Source organism: Carassius auratus, chromosome 36 (assembly GCF_003368295.1).
Source record: "Carassius auratus strain Wakin chromosome 36, ASM336829v1, whole genome shotgun sequence".
Classification (NCBI taxonomy): Eukaryota; Metazoa; Chordata; class Actinopteri; order Cypriniformes; family Cyprinidae; genus Carassius; species Carassius auratus.
Window position 1 is genome coordinate 6,420,555 of NC_039278.1, and position 21,518 is coordinate 6,442,072.

The 21,518-nt window shown below is 36.1% G+C and overlaps 2 protein-coding genes across 4 annotated transcripts; both read left to right on the plus strand.

Moving 5' to 3' along the window:
* Positions 1-4,331: 4,331 nt before the first annotated feature.
* LOC113055073 (MOB kinase activator 3C-like) lies at positions 4,332-10,685 on the plus strand. 3 transcript variants are annotated; one of them, XR_003277492.1, is made up of 4 exons: positions 4,332-4,621; positions 5,417-5,898; positions 8,563-8,765; positions 10,109-10,685. XR_003277492.1 is itself a non-coding variant. In XM_026221032.1 (4 exons), the coding sequence occupies exons 2-4, from the start codon at positions 5,485-5,487 to the stop codon at positions 10,136-10,138; spliced, it is 651 nt and encodes a 216-aa protein (XP_026076817.1). In that variant the 5' UTR covers positions 4,338-4,621; positions 5,417-5,484; the 3' UTR covers positions 10,139-10,685. The 3 variants fall into 3 exon arrangements, 2 of the variants coding, with proteins under 2 accessions (XP_026076818.1, XP_026076817.1); XM_026221032.1 differs by having other exon boundaries at positions 4,338-4,621; positions 5,417-5,902; XM_026221033.1 differs by lacking the exon at positions 8,563-8,765 and having other exon boundaries at positions 5,417-5,902.
* A 1,499-nt stretch (positions 10,686-12,184) lies between these two features.
* LOC113055074 (MAP kinase-interacting serine/threonine-protein kinase 1) lies at positions 12,185-19,839 on the plus strand. Its single transcript, XM_026221034.1, has 13 exons — positions 12,185-12,334; positions 13,684-13,759; positions 13,851-13,958; positions 14,172-14,269; positions 15,202-15,281; positions 15,382-15,455; positions 15,538-15,642; positions 15,737-15,792; positions 17,059-17,154; positions 17,245-17,439; positions 17,522-17,686; positions 18,271-18,314; positions 18,396-19,839. Exons 1-13 carry the CDS (start codon positions 12,281-12,283, stop codon positions 18,583-18,585), a joined length of 1,341 nt encoding a protein of 446 aa, XP_026076819.1. The 5' UTR covers positions 12,185-12,280; the 3' UTR covers positions 18,586-19,839.
* The last annotated feature ends 1,679 nt before the right edge of the window (positions 19,840-21,518 follow it).

Genomic DNA, 21,518 nt, shown 5'->3' on the forward strand with positions numbered 1-21,518 from the left:
AACAGTTTCTGGTCCCCACTGACTTCCTAAATGTTTTTTTTTTTTTATATAAACTATATTATATAGTCAATGCAGATCAGCAGCTATTAGGTTACACATTTTTCAATATATATATATATATATATATATATATATAATGTAAATTATTTTTTTGCACAGTCACTGCATACCAGAGCTTCCCCATTTCTCACTTCTGTGGAAAACCACAAAAAAAAGAAAGAAATGGGACTCTTACGTTAAAGTTGCACTCAAACGGAAGTAGCTACTTCTGCATAGTGACGTACCTCCGAGTGTAATATATTATCGAAAAGCAGCCTAAATTATTTTTTTTATTAAACACATGCACATGTTTTCTGCTCACAATAAGATCTATAAACATGCATTTACAAAACAGATAGCAGACTTTGAAAATGTATCTTCCAGTGACTCTTATCAAAACAGCTTTGCTGGTAAAGAGGACTTAAGTTCATTAACTTACACATACATATTAAAATAGAACGAATAATGCATGTAACAATACATACATAAAGTGAAACTTGACTAATGTAAGCGTTTATGGGAAAACTTTTCTTCTTATAATAACAAAGTGCATACCAGCCCACAAAGAGAATGCAAAAGGTTAATGGGCGTTTCCTAAACTCGAGAACTTGACAAGGTGTCATTCATCCCTTCGGCGGAAACTAACAGAACTGTAAAGAGGAAACTTGCAAAACACTTAGCAAGTGAAACAGTCGCTCAACACCCTAACAGCTGAGATGAAGCTCTTCTCTCATGTTCGGGACAAACATTATCGGTGACTCGACTGGAGAACACGCCAGTCCTCACAGAGAGTAACAGGTCACTCATCAAGCAATTCAATGGTGAACTTAAGCTAAATTAAATATACTTTGTGTTACTAGACACAGCAGCACTTTTCCGTAAAGTAAACACTTCAGTTTTTACTATAAACAAGCTTCTCAAGCTTTTATTTTAACATTACCATGAGGGACGGGTCACCTGCATTTACCTTTGGCTGAGGTCAAACATTTCTGAAAGGGAGATCACCCGTGTCTATGGGTCAAAGATGAGACGTCCCATCTTGGCGTCCACATCAAAATATATTTACAAAAGTGATTTTATATACACGGAAAGCATATTAAAATGCAATTTTAGTGTCTGCTTTGATGTTTCAAATAACTTACAAGGCCAAAATATGGGTGGAATTTACATCAAAATTAAACTAAACTTTATTAAATTTGTATTTAATAAATGTATGAGTTTTCCTGTCTCCAAAATTAATTTTTGTTTTATTCTTCATCGTTTATGTTCATCTTTTTTTTACTTCTGTAAGTTATTCATCTTGGTTACATTTAATTGTAACTTTAGTTTTATTTTACTTTATTTTTATTTTAAACTTTGCATTCCGTTTTATATGTTAATATTAGTTTTTTGCACTACTGGTATTTTACATTGCATAATGTCTGACTCTACGCAGTTACGCAGCAAGTGCTTTGGCAACACGGATGTCCTTTTGCAGAAGTGAACCGTGAAAGAGGTCAAAATCCTTTAGGACTCACCTGTAAAGGGTTCGAGTGCTATCAGGAGATCGTTAAAACGCCTCTAGCTGCTTCAGATCGCGACTTCTTACGACACACCTGAACAAAAGACAGGAAAACAATGCGACAGGGAGCTGAGACTGAACAAATAGCAGCTTCTCAGAGGCGGAGGAAACAGAAGCTTCTGCACTTCTTCAAAATGTCACTTTTCTGCGCAAAACCACGTGTGAACAGAAAGGTCCTTCTTTAAAGATGTCGCGCGAATTGAAAGTCATCACACGAAACAAAGCAAATTAACTACTGCACTGTTTATCTAACACGGCAACATACAAAAAAAGAATACAAATATACATATATATATTCCCCAAAACACATACAAATATGTGAAAAATAAAAAAATGTTTGAACTATCCGCTAACATTTTCCTCCTCCTCTATGGCCGACTCACCTGTGGAAGGCTGAAGCAGGGCTCGTTCAGGTGGGAATGATGTTCACTCGTCCTGCCCTGCTCCCGAAAAACAACTGCACAGTCGCGTTTGCCCCTCAGGTGTTTTGAAGGCTCAACCCAGAGCGTAGGCACTGGCTGTGTCTCCAAGCCTACTTACATGCCTACCTAGACTGCATTTCTGGGCATGGTGTGTGTGAGGGGCGCTCTTTCAGTCTAGGAAGGCAGCACTAGGTTTTGAGACACAACCATGTAGTGACGAGTCCGCCAGGTAAACCACGTTTTATTCTCTTTAATTCTGTCGTTTATAATTTTTTCATGAAATTTTCTGAATCTACATTTTTATCTGACAGTTTTGTTTATTTTTATAGGCTAGGCCTATTGTAGCCTGTTTTATATATTTGTATTTGTGTATACATTTATTTTTAACGTTAATATATTATATTATTAATCATTTTACTAATAATAATTTTTACTTGTTATATATATATATATATATATATATATATATATATATATATATATCGATTTTGTATTTGTATTTATATATTTTATATAGCCTATATTTTATTATTATTATTTTTCTTATTTATTTTAGTTTTTTTATATATTTATGTAGCTATATTTTATTTATTTTTGTGTATACAGTTATTTTTTGCCTTAATATCTATCAATCTATCTTTTATAATGTATATTTTATATAATTTTATGTTAACATTTACGTAATATATGCTCTTTCTATCTATCTATCTATCTATCTATCTATCTATCTATCTATCTATCTATCTATAGTTCTATTTTTCTTTCATTCTATCTATCATTCTATATATACGTCCATCCGTCTGTATGTCAGTCTGTCTGTCCGTCTGTCCATCTATCCATCCATCTATCTGTCTGTATAGTCTTTCAGTCTGCTTGCATATTTGTCTGTGTATGTGTCTGCTCTGTCCATTTATTCATTCCTTGAGGCATTGAGGCACATTCTGGAGAATTCTTGTTCTTGATGAATGTTGTTAACACCTCACTTCAGTAAACAGACATCAATCAGCACCCTGTTTAATTCAACTCTCTTATTCCCTTCTTTTTCATTTGCATTTACAATAATAATAATTATAATAAAATTAAATAATGTTTGTAATTGTTCAAAACACTTTCAATCTGTGTTGCAAAAACAGCAAATATTACAGAAAAGCACTGGAACAGAATTCTTGAACAAGATCAAGTTTTTCATCTGTAACATTAAGATCATAAAGAATTCCATTGCTAATGGAATTCAGAACATTCTAGAAATATAATTTGTATATTACGACCTGATTTCTAATGGATTTAGAACAGCAACTTATTAGACAAGTAATTTATATGGCTTAGTCAATTGTACTTAACATAATGTTTTCCCCCCAAAACAATCCTAAAAAAAAAAAGAAATAAAAAGAAAACTCTTAACACAAACACATACAAATATTTATGTACATTTATATTAACCACATCCCATCAAGTATATCTCCACACTGAAAAATAAATAAATAAATTGGTGTAGAAGCAGTATACTTCACAAATTATTTACAAAACAAAAATTACAATTACAAAGAATTGCCTAGTAACTTAATAGTAATAATAGTACTTAATAGTAACTTAACATGAAATTCTGAAGTAGAATAACTTAAATAGAATCTTCTTGTACAACACATAATCTTTATTAATTAATATACGTATTTATTCATTTAACTTAAAAAAAATGTACAGTGCAGTATCTTCATGAAGAAATAAAGGTACTCCAAGGGTCTTAAAAGCCTTTATAATGTTTCACAATGTATTTGCTATTGCCTTTCACTTTATACTTTTAAAGATTTTAAACCAAATGCCATTTATTGTGCCACTTTCATATTTAGGAAACTATATATTTCCATCTAGTGGTTACAAATTGTAATTTCATGACTTCACACTTGTGAAAAAACAAAAGTGAAAGTCGTGACATTTGCTATGTATGGTAGCCCATACTCAGAATTGGTGATCTGCATTTAACCCGGCATCGGTGCACCGGCATCCTTCGGGCAACTAGTCCAAGTCTCTAACCATTAGGCTACAGCTGCCCCTAGCTTCTTCAGCTTGCCCCTATTCTTATTTAAATAATTTGTAAATATTTAAGAACATATCACATGCTATTTTATAATACATTTGATGATGATGATTTTAATGAGTTTGTAGTAATGGACAGGCTGGGATACGGTCCTCTTGTTTTGAAGCAAAGGATGTGGCTCGATGTGGGACTGGACTTCACAGACTCACTGCTGCTCCTCCCACCACCAATGAAAACTACACACACAGCCCCTGAGCACACACACACACACACACACACACACACACACAGCCAGGGGGCCTAGCAGACCAAATCAGGATATGACATCATACACAGGAAGGGAAGCCAAATAACTTTTCAGCTAGTTTTTTTGGTCTGTTATGTCATATTCCTATCTGCGTTTTGGAGGGTAGAGAGAGGCTGATGAGTGCCGGGAAGGATCCTCTCGAGACAGTTTGGATTTGCTCTGTTCCCTCTTGGAGAGAACAGGAGAACGAGGAAATCTTTCCAGGTTTCCCACAACATTCCAAGTGTCTACAGCAGGACTAAAGACTGGTGCTTAAGGTAAGGAGCTTAAAGTCCACAGTTTTACTTTTCTTACATATGCTTTCATTGATAAGATGCCACTTTTGTTTTCATGCTCTGTGTTAAAGCAGTAATGTGAAAAAGCGTGTTCAGTCACGTCTGTCGTAGAGGTGGACAAATAGGTAACTCCTCTGCCCTTTTCTTCCACACATACCGAATGAATCGAGTTAAAACCAGCCGCGAAACTGAGACTTTTACATTTATTATAAAGTCTACAAAGTTACTGGATACTAACAGTTTGCTATGATATGTCATTTTATAGAAACCGAAAATCTGTAAAAGATCTTCTGTTTTTCATATAAAAACAATTATGGAAAAATAGGCTTTTATAGTGCATTTCATGGTGGGAAAATACATTATCAGTTACAGCAACAAGTGTCAGAAACAGACATGGAAAATATCTCTCTTTTACTTTTTTACATTTAGGGAAGGAAAGAGAAACAGAAAGGGAAAGAAAAACAAGACTTGTGAAAGAGACAAAAGAAAGGATTGGCTAAAACACAGATACACTGGCAGAACGTTAAATGAAAACAGAGAGGCGAGGTTTGATTGTACGGCTGAACAGACGCTTTGAAATCAAGAAATTAGTATATTATTTCAGCCACTTCCAACAAACACGAGAAGTTATGAATATGACACTCATAACCCTGTGAATAAAACAACACAAAGGGAAATGAAATGCATAGAGAGGAAGGAATGAAATGTTTGTGGTGGTCTGTTTAAACTACTATTCAAAAGTTTGGGGCCAATAAGGTTGTTTTTTTTCTTCATAAGAGTGAAAAAAATCTACCATCCACATCCTGACTGGCTCTGACGACTCGGTCACCCTGCTCCGTTCAGCAATGGCTCAGTGCTTGGGTCAAGTCTTCAGCAAAGACAAAACATTCCGGCCTCGGAAGCGATTTGAACCTGGAACCCAGCGCTTTGAGCTGTACAAAAGAGCCCAGGCGTCTCTGAAATCAGGCCTGGACCTGAGGAAGGTGGTGCAGCTGCCAGATGGGGAGAACATTAATGACTGGATAGCTGTGCACGTGGTGGATTTCTTCAATCGAATCAACCTCATCTACGGGACCATGAGCGAGTTCTGCACTGAGAAGAGCTGTCCCATCATGTCTGGAGGGCCACGTTATGAATACAGGTGGCAGGATGGGGATCAGTATAAGAGGCCCACCAAACTGCCTGCTCTTATGTACATGAACCTCCTGATGAACTGGATCGAGTCCCTCATCAACAATGAGCACATCTTTCCTACACGAGTAGGTGCGCAACGTCAAATCTGTGTTCATTTTTTTACATAGTTAAATACCAGATAATATGTCCTTTTCACTGAATAAAATGTTATATTTTAAAAATTGAATATGTGTAATACAGTGTATCATGGAAATGTTCTTTATTTTTTTAATTTTTTTTTTTTTAACTATGTTTTAGATTCATTGCACACAAACTGAAATATTTCAAGATTTTTTGTTTTAATTCTGATTTGTTACAACTTGCAGTTTAAGAAACTAAAAATAAAAATCAGTATCTCAAAAAATTTCAATATTTTCTCAAAGATCAGTCAAAAAAAGATTTCCAAAACAGAAATGTTCAAGATCTCCAAATCAGGTTTATGCACCTAGTACTTGGTTGGGGCTCGTTTTGCACAAATTACTGCTTCAATGTGGCATGACATGGAGGTGATCAGTCTGTGGCACTGCTGAGGCATTACTGAAGCCCAGGTGGCTTTGATAGTGCCTTCAGCTCCTCTGTATTGTTTGTCAGATGTTACTTATCTTCCTCTTCACAATACCCGTAGATTATCTGTGAGGTTCAGGTCAGGTGAGTTGGCTGGCCAATCATCACAGTAATATAATGGTCAGCAAACCACTTGGAAGTGGTTTTGGCACTGTGGGCAGGTGCTAAAGTCCTGCTGCAAAATGAAATCAGCATCTCCATAAAGCTTGTCAGCAGATGAAAGCATAAAGTGCTCCATAATCTCCTGGTAGATGGCTTCATTGACTTTGGACTTGATAAAACACAATGGACCAACACCAGCAGATGTCACGGCTCCTAAATCATCTCAGACTTCAGAAACTTCAGACTGGACTTCAAGCAGCTTGGATGCTGTGCCTCTCCAGTCTTCCTCCAGACTCCAGACCTTGATTTCCAAATGAAATACTAAATCTCATCTGAAAAGAAGACTGTGGACCACTGTGCAACAGTCCAGGTCTTGTTCTCCTTACCCCAGGTGAAATGCTTCTAATGTTTTTCTGGTTCAGGAGTGGCTTGGTTCTAGGAATCTGACAGACATAGCCCTTCTCCTGTAAACGTCTGAGTGTGGTGATTCTTGATGCACTGACTCCGGCTTCAGTCCACTTCTTGTGAAGCTCTCCCAAGTTCATGAATCAGCTTTTCCTGACAATCTTCCCAAGGCAGTGGTCATCCCTGTTGCTTGTGCACCTTTTCCTACCACACTTTTTCCTTCCAGTCAACTTTCTATTAACATATTTTGATACAGCACTCTGTGAACAGCCAGCTCTTTCAACAATTACCTTCTGTGGCTTATCCTCCTTGTGGAGGGTGTCAATGATCGTCTTCTGGTCAACTGTTAAGTCAGTAGTCTTACCCATAACTGTGGTTGCATGTTCTAAACTTGCCCAAGAGGTACCCCATATTTATACTCAAAATTCATCAAACTAATCAAGCTCAAAATTGAAAATGTAAATTTTTTGAGATACTGATTTTTTTTCCCCTAAGCTGTAAGTCGTAACCATCAGAATTAAAATAAAAAAACTCTTGAAATATTTCAGTTTGTGTGCAATGAATTTAGAATATGAGAAAGTTCACTTTTTTTATTAAATTACAAAAAAATAAATACCTTTTCCATGATATTTTCATTTTTTAGATGCACAATTAAATTATAAACGCAACACTTTTGTTTTTGGCCCCAATTTTCATGAGCTGAACTCAAAGATCTAAGACTTTTTCCTATTTATTTTCAAATATTGTTCACAAATCTGTCTAAATCTGTGTTAGTGAGCACTTCTCCTTTGCTGAGATAATCCATCCACTTTACAGGTGTGGCATATCAAGATGCTGATTAGACAGCATGATTATTACACAGGTATGTCTTAGGCTGGCCACAATAAAAGTCCACTCTAAAATGTACAGCTTATCCACGAATCACATCCGGATCATATACAACCCGTTGCACCCCTAATTCAGACAGTATATTTGTGTTTAAGTTTTTACAGGGTTTTTTTTTCTTTCTTTTTTTCTTTTCTTTGTTGTGGACACACCTATTTGTTATTGACCTTTAAGCTGTTTCAGTAAATTGGCATATTAATAAATGAGCAGAGTTATGAATAGAAATAAGACAAAAATGGTTAGTTGTAAAAATATTAAAGGATAACTGGGTTGAGAAATGATCCAGTTAAAGGGATACTCCATCCCAAAATGAACATTTTGTCATTAATCACTTACCCCCATGTCGTTCCAAACCCGCAAAAGCTTTGGTCATCTTGGGACGGTCACAAGCCTCCCGATTTTCATCCAAAATATCTTGAATTGTGTTCCGAATACAAACCTAGCTTTTACAGGTTTGGAACGACATGGAGGTAAGTGATAAAAAAAATTATTTTGTGGTGGAGCATCCCATTAAGTTTCTCAGAAATTGCTGTAAATTTGTGGGGCCAGGACCACCAGATGTACTTCTGAAAAATTTCTGGATAGAGTTACAGAAGCTATACTTATAAGCACTGCCAACAATTCATAATTCCACAGGCTGAACTACTGGCCGAAAACCCTCAAAAACTCAGTAGGCTTTTTCTCCTTAATATCATAAATATAATTAGATTTTTCAGATTTTTCTAATTTCTCAAGAAAATCATATAACATCTTGAATGCAATGTGATATAAGTGTTGTATTCTTCTGTTTTTAGGAGTCCCTTTTCCTAAGAACTTTCAGCAGGTGTGCAAAAAGATACTGAGCCGCTTGTTTCGGGTGTTTGTGCACGTGTACATCCATCACTTCGACATGATCTGTAGTATGGGAGCTGAGGCTCACATCAACACCTGCTACAAACACTACTTCTACTTCATCTCTGAGTTCAGTCTCATAGACCATTCGGAGCTGAAGCCGCTGGTGAGAGCGCTGTGCTTTCATTACTGAGGCCACATACACACTGTCAGCAGCTAAACTCGGTTGTCAGTTTAACTTGAGGCACTATCTAAAACTAAAATAAAATAAAAAAATATAATAAAAAAAAAATAGTTTCTCAGTGATACCATTTAGTGCTTAATTTTGTTCAATACACACACATCAGTAATTTACAGCAGTGACAACAGCGTTCTACAACTGAATTAACTCCCAAAAAATTCAGGTAGTGACGACCACATTTACAGAAATTCTACACAGTTTGTACGGAACTGAACTGAACAACTTAACACATAACACATATTGTGGTGCAGGAAATCACGGAGGAGGTAGTATACATCTTGACTCAGTGTTGCCAGATATTGCTATAAAAAAGGCAAGGGGCATTATCTTGAAAAAAAGCCACACACCAAAATATCTGCACCTGCTTACTTAATTAACTCCAAAAAATGGATCGCTTTATGAGCCAAGCCCAAGCAACAGACCCTAAGACATTTATAAACGTTGCTTATATTAAGTGGATATGGCAACCCTTCAAGAGCATACGTTTTTCTGAATCAAAACAACTCACCTGTCGAGTAAAACAAGCGAGATTGGCATCTCTTTCTAGTTGAAGTTTGTCACGAAGCTACTTCTGCATTTGTCCACAACACTGTTGTCATGTGGTTTCTACATCAGTAAAAGCGGTCACAAAGGGTAACTAGCGTCATTGACAGGCGACTGCACTGCCCCGTGTCACTGTTTAAAATGGAAATTTTCTCATGATTTACAAGTAGTTGAAAACATTAGAGATATTGTTAGTAATCAGCTGGACAAAATTTATAACACTAGCCTAGTGGTTTTTGGACATTTTACTGCAAATATCTTACAAATTGTACCTTTAAGGGTTGCCATGTCCACTTATTATGTTTATCAAGCGTTTGGGTTCGGCTCATAAAGCGATCCAATATATGGAGTTAATAAAGTAGGTAGGTGCAGGTCACTCTGTTTTACCATGTGGCTTATTTCCAAGGTATTGTGTTTGGATTTGAGTTTAGTGTTTAGAAACTCATTAACAACTAGTTGTTCAGTTTGGTCTGAACTGTGTGTGCACAGAACATGATTAAGCACTAAAAGGTGAATAGACAACCAAATTTAACTGCAGTGTGTATGTTGCCAATGTGCTATAATAATAACTGGTATTAGACACAAAATAATAAATCATGATAGTGGCAATTAGCAGAATTTTGTGCTCTTTAGCTAACTTGTAGGTTTTATGAAAAACTATGCTGACAGCACAGTGCAAATGTGGTGTTTTTGTCATAATAACTTGGACTTCTCTGTCTTCGCAGAAAGAAATGACAGAGAGGATCTGCCACTGAAAGATGTGGGGAACAGATGGGAATCCAAATGACCAAAAAGACAATGTACTTGAGGTCTGATCTAAGATCGGGCGAGATCAGAGACTCACAAATGTATATATGACTGAAAAACTGTGGGTCCAGTAATTCAACACGTTCTTGAGACAGTATATGTTTAAATTATGCACAGTAGCTCATATTCTGCAGCACTGATATGAAATGATGCATTGATTGCTTAGTATTGCATTCATTTTGGGCATTTGATCATGTGACTTCAAAGATACTGAAAAAATGTGATCCTGAGGCAAATGTCTTGAAATTATATGTCCAAAACTTCTGCTAAGTTACAGAGGTCACGTTCTAGCTTTGCTGTGTCTGTGCCAGTGCAGAGAAGCTTTATTTTTACTTTATTTTATTTAAACAGGGCATGTACAGTAAGATTTTTTTCCATAGCTATTAACTAGTGAATGATGATGAATAGTACTTCAGACATTTTGTTCTGACAATGTGCTGTTTCTGCCTATGTATTTTTTGCATGCAAGTTTGAAATACAAACAATGTAAATGTATAGAAAGACTCTTTTTTTTTAAAGTCGAGATACATTTTTGTTGTTGCTATGGACTACGTTGACAACAGTGATGTAGAAACTTACACTGGTAATGAACCTGAAAGAAAACAGAATTCAGAATGAGCAATTAATTTTTAGCAAGAAAAAAAGTTTTTAAAAGCTTGTTATTTTGTGGAACATCACAGATATGTATGATATGAGAATAGTAAGGCCTGTAGATAGGGAGTACATGTTATTTAAGAAGAATATAAGTATATTTTCAGAATGACAATTTTTATTTATTTTTTTTTGTAGCCAGTAAGCTTGCCAGTTAACATCAGCTAACAATATTTTTTCAAATAGGCTATTATAATTTTGTAAATCATGATTACTTATTATAATCTTTTTACATTTTAAGCTATACTCCCTGGACTCATTTTGATGTAAGTGTATAAAGCAAATTGCTTTGTCAGCCTGGGGGGATTTTTCATTTTTGTTACAAATTTTAATTTAAATAATTGTCACTAAAACTATGATGACTTTTCTGGATACATTTAACTTTTGTTTCAATGAGAAAAAAAAAATCACATGGTTCTTAGGTTTCCCCTCACTCTACACTTCCAGGTTTCTCAGGATGATGGCAACATTAAAATAATACCATACTTAGAAAATAACCCATTTACTAACCTAATTACTAAATTAACACAGTAAATGGGAAACGAATTCCACATGGAAAACTTTAATGGCAGAAAATTTCAGATTAAACTCCAGGATTACTAAAACTGAAACTAAAATGAAAACCATAAAAAAAATCCTTAATTTAAAAAAATATATATACTTTAACTGAACTAAAATTAAATATAGAAAAAAGTTTTATTTTAGCTAGTTACCAAAGCAAAACTTCTCATTTCAATTTAGTGTAAATTATCAAGTTTTATTTTAGTTAGTTACCAAAGCAACACTTCTCAAAATAACTAAAACGGAAATAAAAATAATAATTAAAAAAGCTACTAAAATGGCAACCCAATAAAAATTACTATTACTTTTAAATATATAAATAATACAAAAATAAGCATGAATTCAAAATTCGAAAAAGAATAATGACCCAAAATTAAATATTAATAAAATATTCATTATGATATCTCAATGATACCATAATAACACCGAAACCAAACTCACTACACGTCATACTATCGGTTGCGTAACGTTGACTCCTTTTTATTTTTAAGGACACTGTAGTCAGCATTCACACTAAAAGATCGAGTTTCACTCCGTTCAACTTGGTTGGAGTCTTAGTTTAATTTGAGCGTATTCCTCCTTATAGTAGCCCCAGTCTGTCCGTGAGACCGGTATTTCTCCAGTACGAAACACAAATACATGAATGATTCAAGGCAGCAGCAACGTCTTAGAATATGAATATTAATTAGGTCATGCTTACGTCATCTGACAATTTCCCTCGTTCGTCCAGTCACGTAGCCTACTTAATATTCATGAGCCCATTCGTAACCGTAGTATGATTCGCAAATGTAGCGAGGGCAGTCTGCGCGTTTGGGGTGGTGCTGTTGTGTTTGTGTGTTGTCCTCCTCTTTCTCGTCACTGCTGCTGTTCAGCGCGGGATGATGGCGGAGGCTGTTGCGGCACAGCTAGACTCATTCGGCCGCAATTTCCAGGTTTGAGTCTTTTTTTTTTTCATGCATAAATTATATGTACGTTATTGTTATTTTACGTGAGCTCAAGTAGCTTCTACTAAATTAAGCTTGCTGGTGTTTACGCGTGTGGCTGTGTTGGTCGCTCGATTCGCGCCAGTGAATTGTTGGGTTTATGCACATGGGTCGAAAGTTATCCAAAAACAATCTTTTCGGTAAACACTATCACAGTTCTGCTGACATTGCTACACTTCACAGTTATCTGACATTTGTTGCTTTTCCTAGTAACTTATTTAACGTTCAGTCAAGGTTCTTCTTTTTTAAAGGAACAGTTCACTCAAAAAAAATAATTCTGTCATTGATTTGAGCCAAACAGGGTCTTCGTGGAGCATTAAAGAGGGTCTGACACGGACACCCTCAGACTCAATTAACTTGTGCATCTTGTCATCACAGAGAGAGAAAAAAATGTTTAGGTTTGGAATATATATGTTAGAATAACAACGTGGATGATCTGTTTCGTTCGGTCAGTGTTAAATTGCAGCTACTGTTGCTTTAAATATGTTAATATTTTCAGCTGCTATGCTGACCCAATATTCCCGCCTATTACCCAACAACCGTTATTATTTATTAACTAATGGCGATATCTCTTATACTACGATTGGATATTGATATTATTTTCCGTTACGACACGTCATTGAATCCACTTCTATGTAAAACAGTAATATATCCTGGTCAGTGTGCTGGATTTTCCCCTCAGCAGACAGATGATAAGAGCTTGACGAGACACGTCATGACATTAATATCGCTTCTCAATGCGGAAACTCGCGCTCAGGTGACGAGATCTAGCACAGGCGTTTCGTGGTAGATATGTGGAGAAGTTTTGAAACACGTTAGTCATGAAAGGCTTGTTCAGAGTGAAACATCTGATAAGTGCACGCTGCAAGTGTACACTTCCTCTTCCTCCAATAAACGTTCATGTGTGACAGTGAAGTGCTAACTCAAAATATCAGGATTATTTAGTCTTCCACAACTTTTTTTTGTGATGGAAATATAACGATCATTTAGACTTTAAACCTTTATGGGGGCACATAAAGGTTCACCTTAGTGTTTGTGAATGGCAGTGACCTTCTGGCTCTTGCTCACTTCACTGGAAATGCTCAAATAAACATACTTTGCTATTGCTTTTTTGGTTTTATGCTTGATGCTTGACATAATGCAAGTAAGATTTTATTTTTATTTTCAGCAGCTTTGGTTCCGGAAGTATTTTTCCCATTCGTAAACCGATGTTTAAAAAGTCTTTATGGCATGAACCAAAGCAACTAGCAGTTCTGATTCTCTTGTTTTGATGGTAAATGTTTCTCTCTTTCTCTCAGATAACCAGTGGTGCTCTGGCATCTGGACCGGTGGAGAGCCTTGGTCTGATCTCGCACGCCTCCAACAGCCCCGCAGGTGACGAAACCTTTAAAAACACATCCTTCAAATCATGCAATCCTTTCAAAGACTAAATTGTCACAGAGTACTGAAGAATTTTTGGCTTTAGGATTAGGAATGGAGAGCAGTCAACCAATCGCCATCACAGACCTGGGTACACGACGGAAGAAGAAACGCAGAACTCGTGCCACGGACAGTTTCACTGGGAAATTTAGTGGTACTGAACCATCTAGAAGACTACTAAAACTCTTATTAATCCTCATAATGTGCACCTCCTTGTTCAATGCTTTACCCAGCATTTTCAGTCTGTATAATCTGTATCGTGCATCATCAGATCTTACAAAATGTTTGATTGCATATCCTCCCAACGTTTCCTGATTGGGTAAGGTGTGAGTCAATTCACAAGTGTGTGTGTGTGTGTGTGTTGTAGATCTGTACAAGCTGACGGACGAGCTGCTGGGTCAGGGAGCTTATGCTAAAGTCCAGGGCTGTGTGAGTTTACAGAATGGCAATGAGTATGCTGTGAAGGTGAGAAGTGAGTAACAGGGTTTCTGCAGGGAATTAAAGAGGTTGTTAAAAGCCTTAATTCATCCTTCCACAAAATTAAAGCCATAAAAAGGTCGAAAAGTCTCAATTTCATTAAAGTCTTGGCATTAAATGTTGCATGCATGGCAAAAAAAAATCTTAATTTTGATAAATGTCACAGAAAACATGACTATTTTGCTTGTCAAGTAAATGTTATTTGATTTAAGAATTTTATTAGACATTTTACTGGAAGATAGATTTATTTTTTATTTAAAAAAATAATAGCAGTATGATCACAAGCTATATTCTAGTGTGGTCAGTTGATTAAAATGTTTCTAATTAATTAGATAATCCAGTAGACATTACAAAAAATAGCTTTAGAAACAAGTCTTTTATTTGATTCAACATAAAGTGTATTACACACAAATGTTTATGCTACAATGGCCTAACATAAACTATAGAGCATAAAAGAAGATGATTTGAGAAACAGCTCAGTATTTTTTGTTCATACAGTGAAAGATGCTGGTAACTAAAACAGCTTTAACTAAAGTCCAACAGTCTTCAAAATACCTTCTTTATGGTCCACAAAAGAAAGTATATGTCATGCATGTTTTTCATTTTTCAGCAAATTATCCCTTTTTGTTTATATGAAAATGTTTATTTTATGTGTGTGTGTGTGTGTATATATATATATATATATATATATATATATATATATATTGATGCTCCAAATAAAATAAAAAAAACTGCCAGCAGGTTGTAGTTGATGTCTTTATGAGTAAGTCAGCCCTCTTTATTTTCATTATATTCAAGCCATAAGCCAAAATAATGGAGATCGGTTGGAAAATTAGTGTTTCTAATACAGCACATTTTTTTGCTTTGTCAAACAAACAATAATAAATGACTTGAGTGTAACGTGTGGTTATATTTCTCAGATAATCGAGAAGAAAGCTGGTCACAGTCGCAGTAGAGTTTTCAGGGAGGTGGAGACGCTTTACCAGTGTCAAGGAAATAAGTATGATCCTATTCCACAATGGTCATCATACTTTGATATTTACCTGTTATTGATAAATAACTGCTTATATAAATAACATACATTGTGTGTTTCTATACAGGAACATTCTGGAGCTCATTCAGTTTTTTGAAGAGGACTGCTGTTTTTATCTGGTTTTTGAAAAGTTGCGTGGAGGTACTGTACAGTTTTAAAGAGATGAAATATAGATGCATTCTCAGGTATTTATTTTCTGAATAGTTTTCTCTTTTCCTCTCAGGTTCCATTTTAACACACATACAGAGTCGAAAATACTTTGACGAGAGAGAGGCTAGTCATGTGGTCAGGGATATAGCACATGCACTGGACTTTCTGCACAACAAAGGTGAGTACTGTACATTTACTCTGTGGCTCACTGACCATGACTCAGTGCGAGCGTGTTTACTGTTTACATAGACTTCTCTCACTATTTCCAACAGGAATCGCTCACCGGGACCTAAAGCCTGAAAATATCCTGTGTGAATATACTGATAAGGTAACCCATGCATTTTGACTTGTGTAACATTCTGTGTAGTTTGTCTGGTTACAGAAGGATTTGGGTTGGGAGAATCCAGAAAGACTAGTCAGTAAAAACAAAATATGCATTATTTTACATCAAACATTAGTATACAGGTGCTGGTCATATATCATATCAGATATAATCAAAAAGTTGATTTATTTCACTAATTCCATTCAAAAAGTGAAACTTGTATATTATATACATTCATTACACACAGACTGATATGTCATATGTTTATTTCTTTTAATTTTGATGTTTATAACTGACAACTAAGGAAAATCCCAAATTCAGTATCTCAGAAAATTAGAATATTGTGAAAAGGTTCAATATTGGAGACCTTAACTCCATAGAAAATCGATGTGGTACTGTGAAGAGGAAGGTGAGATATGCCAGACCCAAGAATGCAGAAGAGCTGAAGGCCACTATCAGAGCAACCTGGGCTCTCATAAAACCTGAGCAGTGCCACAGACTGATCGACTCCATGCCACGCCACACTGCTGCAGTAATTCAGGCAAAAGGAGCCCCAACTAAGTATTGAGTGCTGTACATGCTCATACTTTTCATTTGATCAAGATTTCTACAAATCCTTTCTTTGTATTGGTCTTAAGTAATATTCTAATTTTCTGAGATACTGAATTTGGGATTTTCCCTAGTTGTCAGTTATAATCATCAAAATTAAAAGAAATAAACACTTTCACTTTTTGAATGGAATTAGTGAAATAAACTTTTTGATGATATTCTAATTATATGACCAGCACCTGTACATTACTAATAAAAGCTACTATAGTAGTAGTAGCAACATTACATGACCGGTTGCTCTAACGTTAACCTAAAAAATGAAACGTATTAAAGCAATGCACTCATTCCATGACGGTTAACTTGGAGGCACTGGTGCGATCATTTGCATTCAACTTAAAATACTCTGTCATTACATCCTCATATAGAGTAATACATATTTTGAATTTTGTGTGCACTAACAATAACAACAAAACATGCTTTTGTAAAATAATGAAAGCAAACGGTTCACCATCTAGGTCTCTTAGGTTTTTCAAAGTTCAAAGTAACATTTTATTTGATTTAATAGAAATCTTTTGTAATATTGTATATACACGCATCTTTTTAATGCATCCTTGCTGAATAAAAGTATAACTTTGTATGTGAACCCAACCTTTTGAACAGTAGTGTTTGAATGTTTAAGATCATGCCAGTCTTAATTGTAATGAGTATTTTGCTTTTATTCAGGTTTCTCCTGTTAAGATCTGTGATTTTGATCTTGGGAGTGGAGTGAAGCTGAACAGTGCCTGCACCCCAATAACTACCCCTGAGCTCACCACACCAGTAACAACATCCTCATATTTGTGTTTTCAGCAACCTTGAACTGTAAACGTGTAGAGCGACATGTTTTGAGGGATGTGTTTTGTCCTCTAGTGTGGCTCAGCAGAGTACATGGCTCCCGAGGTGGTGGAGGTCTTTACAGATGAGGCTTCGTTCTATGATAAACGCTGTGACCTCTGGAGCCTTGGAGTGATTCTCTACATCCTGCTCAGCGGGAGTCCTCCCTTCACTGGCCACTGCGGCACCAACTGTGGCTGGGAACGAGGAGAGACATGTCGTGCCTGCCAGGTAAGGCACACGCTAATTAAAAAATGTAGGAGATCACGTCATCCAGGTAGACAACTTAAAAGTGTTGTCCACTCTTGTTCAGAACAACCTATTTGAGAGGATTCAAGAGGGGAAATATGAGTTTGGGGATGGAGTGTGGGCTCAGATCTCAGCCGATGCCAAAGATCTGATCTCGCGGCTGCTGGTGCGAGATGCCACACTACGGCTGAGTGCAGCCCAGGTCCTGAAGCATCCCTGGGTGCAAGGGGTGAGACGCTAGCTCTGTTTTTCTTGAAGACTTGATGAATCCATCTGTTTAGTTGTTACTTGTTTAATTGCATTTTAATTCTTTGAATAAGAGCAGTTAGACAAAGAGGCAGTAATTTGACACAGAATAGAGGTTGTGTAAAAGATCTCTACTTTAGAAAAGGAAATTAATTTAAAAGTTTGGGGTAGTAATTATTAATATTATTATTTATTAAGAAAGTAATACTTTTATTCAACAAAAATGCATTAAATTGTTAGCCATTCATTCTTTATTTATTAAAGAATTCTGAGAAATACAAAGCAGCACAACTGTTTTATTGATGATGATAATAATTGTTTCTTAAGCAGCTAATTAGTATATTATTTAGAAAATTCAATTTTGCAGGAATAAATTGCATTTTATTGTATTTAGTCATAAAAAAATGCATAAGAAACTTCCTTCGAATCTTACCAACCCCAAAGGTTTGGTTGGTAGTATACATTGTACAAATCAAATGGAATATTAAACTAAATGTATATCATATACATCATTATATAAATGAATATACTTGTATTAACATTTTATTTACTCATTTAAATTTTCAGAATGCTCCTGAAAGAGTTCTTTCTACTCCTCGTGTTCTGCAAAGGTATTTGCTTTTTGATGCAGTAGATTAAGTATATTTTCCAGTTTCTGTAATGTTTCTAACCATCTCTGGTTGAACGTACAGAAACTGCAGCACTAAAGACCTGACGCAGTTCGCAGCTGATGCCATCGCGTTCAATCGGCAGCTGTCTCAGAAAGAGGAAGAGCAGGAGGACTTCGGTGCAGTGGTCTGCTCTATGAGGCTCTCCCCTCCATCTAACTCTAGATTAGCCCGTCGCCGAGCACAATCTCAAGCACTACGCACCAATAACTGATGCCTACCCACCGCACAGGTGCTCCAGTTATACACATGCACAACATAGTGCATCATAACCCTTCATACACACAACTTCTCTGGCGAACGGATGGGTTCTTGAGCAAACACACATGTATATGCACCGCAGACTCAGTGATACCAACTTTGTAGCACAGACTAACCTTATATATACAAACCAAAAACATCCAAACATTTCTAATTTATTTACAGGTCTTTCACTCTATGTAATGTGAGTATTTTGTGTTTTAAGCATCAGACATTGTGCTTGTTTTTATATTTATGCTTATTCTTAACAAAACATTGATTCTTTTAACATTTTTAAAAACCACTCGAGTTCCTGTAAAGCACAGGACTAATTGCTTTATTTTTCTATTGTTTATTTATATAACGTCTAGCCGTAGTCTCGTTATTGTTTTGGTTTATTTGAGCAATGTAAAGCCACGCTGCCTGACAGTAACATACAGTACACATTACGAAGTGTATCGTTATGTATGTCTTAAGTGCAAATGCAATCCAGAGGTATTGCTGCTTTACTGAGGGTGCTTAAAAGGTGTTACATATATTTGACCAGATATTTCCTGCTCAGATAATTAGTAAATGTTGCACAGTACGTATTTTTGTCTTTTCAGGTTTCAGATGATTCTATTTTTTCATTTTATGTATATTTTTTTATGGTCTTGCTTTATCTTTGTTAGAGTGTTGAATATTATTTTGTTGTAAAAGTGAACTTTTTTTTATAAGCGTCAGGGAAATGAGCCGGTTCTGCAGCCGATTCAGTTACGAGATGGAGTATGTTTTAATTTTTTGGTTATGTATTCTGTGCAAAATGTGCCATTTTGGGAGGGGGCAGAGCTCCTTATGTGCAAAATAACCAGTTTACTCTCGATTGCCTTTTGTATTATCAAATTCAAAATCATGCATGTTTATTTTTTTCCTGATATTTTTTGCTCAGAATGTTATTTGAGGTAAGGTGAAATGGTAAGAATTTAGTGGTTGTCCATGTATTATGTATGTCCCTTTATGAGGATGTATTGGGAAACATTTCATGGACCAGGGATGACACTAGAGGGCGCTACCTCAAATTAATGCTATGTTCTCATTATTCAGTGCTTCTGTGATACTCTAAAGGAGTAACAAAGGCTAATTTTAGGAATGGTGTCAATGGAAAGGCCATTTAACTCCTAAAAACTGGTACGGGTCAGAGGAGGTCAACTGGTTTTCCAATTTTGAGAAATAAAGTCATTTGCACTGATACTAGAGTCTTTATTTATTGCCCTTAATAAAACAGTATTGTGGATAACAATAGAAGTTTTATGAATATATCACTATTATACTAAGTAATTTCATGATTATTCATTAAAATCATATTATTTCAGTACTTCAGTAACCCCTTAACCGTGTTACACAAATCAATATCCCCCCATAAAAATTATTAACTAATCCTTATGTGACATCATTAACAGGAAGTGACATCATATAAGTCTTCTGATCGACATTGTGAGCACACATAGGCAAGTTCCCACCTTCTTTTATAGCTTAAGTTATATAACTATAACTTATTAATGTTGTTGTCAAGCTTAATGACTCAACCCCGTCACATCAAATAAAGACAGAATTATATTACTTGTGTTATTTCAACAATATACATGATTTCTTAATATCATGCATGCCATGTGCTCTCCTGTCATTCACTACATTTAGAGCAGAGGCCATTTAGAGCAAAAAATCACAACCCCATCACACTCAACCCCGTTACTAAATTGATCATAACAGGGTTGTGAGATTGTGATGGGGTTGAATGAAAGAATGTTTGATTTAATGATGTCCAGGATCTCCAAGGTAGAGCGATGAGCGGTTAAGAGTGAAAGAAAATAAAGAGTTCTGTTAGTTGTGTAGGTTGAAACAAACAAGCCATAACATCCAAGGAATTGTCTGTAGACTGCCAAGACAAGATTGTATCAAGGCACAGATCTGGGGAAGGATACAGAAAGATTTTTGTTGCATCAAAGGTTTGCAGAAGCATTTAGTTTTGGTTACTCTTAGTGGAATAAATTTGCATCGTAAGCCTAAGTTGATCATTGCTCTGTTGGTTTTGGGAAACACAGCCCAGGGGTCTGTACCATGAAGCTAGATTTGGCTGGCCAGGTAAGTTTCAGGTTAGTTTGCACCAATCCTGGGTTTAGGTACCATTTAAGTGGCTTGGCTTTTAGCGGCATTCATTGCCATTGTAACTTACACTCTATGGCTAACCTGCTCCGGGGCAGGTTATGTTCTGGTTTGGAGATCTCAAACTGAAGTTGGACCAATCAAATGTGAGGTGATTGGTCAGATGTCTGACTCAAAGTCACTTGAGATTATCTTGCTTCAAGTTAAAGTTCACTAATGCTAAAAAAAAAAAAAAAAACATGAATAGAAGTCTGGCTTTAATGACTTGCTTTGTGACTCAAAACTAATCCTTTAATGCTGAATTTGTTCAGCTACGATCATGGTACAGGCCCCAGGTCTCTTCATTGGGCTGATGGTCTCCTGGCATAACTGAGTAATCGATGGAGAAGGGCTTTGGTTAGACTGATGACCAAGAAGCTGATGGTCACTAGTTGAACGGCGATCATATGTGGAGATGTGAGAAACCTACAGAAGGACAAACATCACTGCGACACTCCACTTATCTGGCCTATAGGGTGGTGTGGCCAAACTCCATCTTCAGCAGCAGGGACTGAGGGACTCATCAGAGTAGAAGGAAAGCTGATCACAGCAAAACATAGAGATAGCCTTAAAGGGGTGATATGATGTGATTGCAGATTTTCCTTTCTCTTTGGAGTGTTACAAGCTCTTTGTGAATAAAGAAGATATGTGAAGTTGCAAAGACTAAAGTCTCAAATCCAAAGATATATTCTTTATAAAAGTTAACACTCATCCACGCCCCCCTGA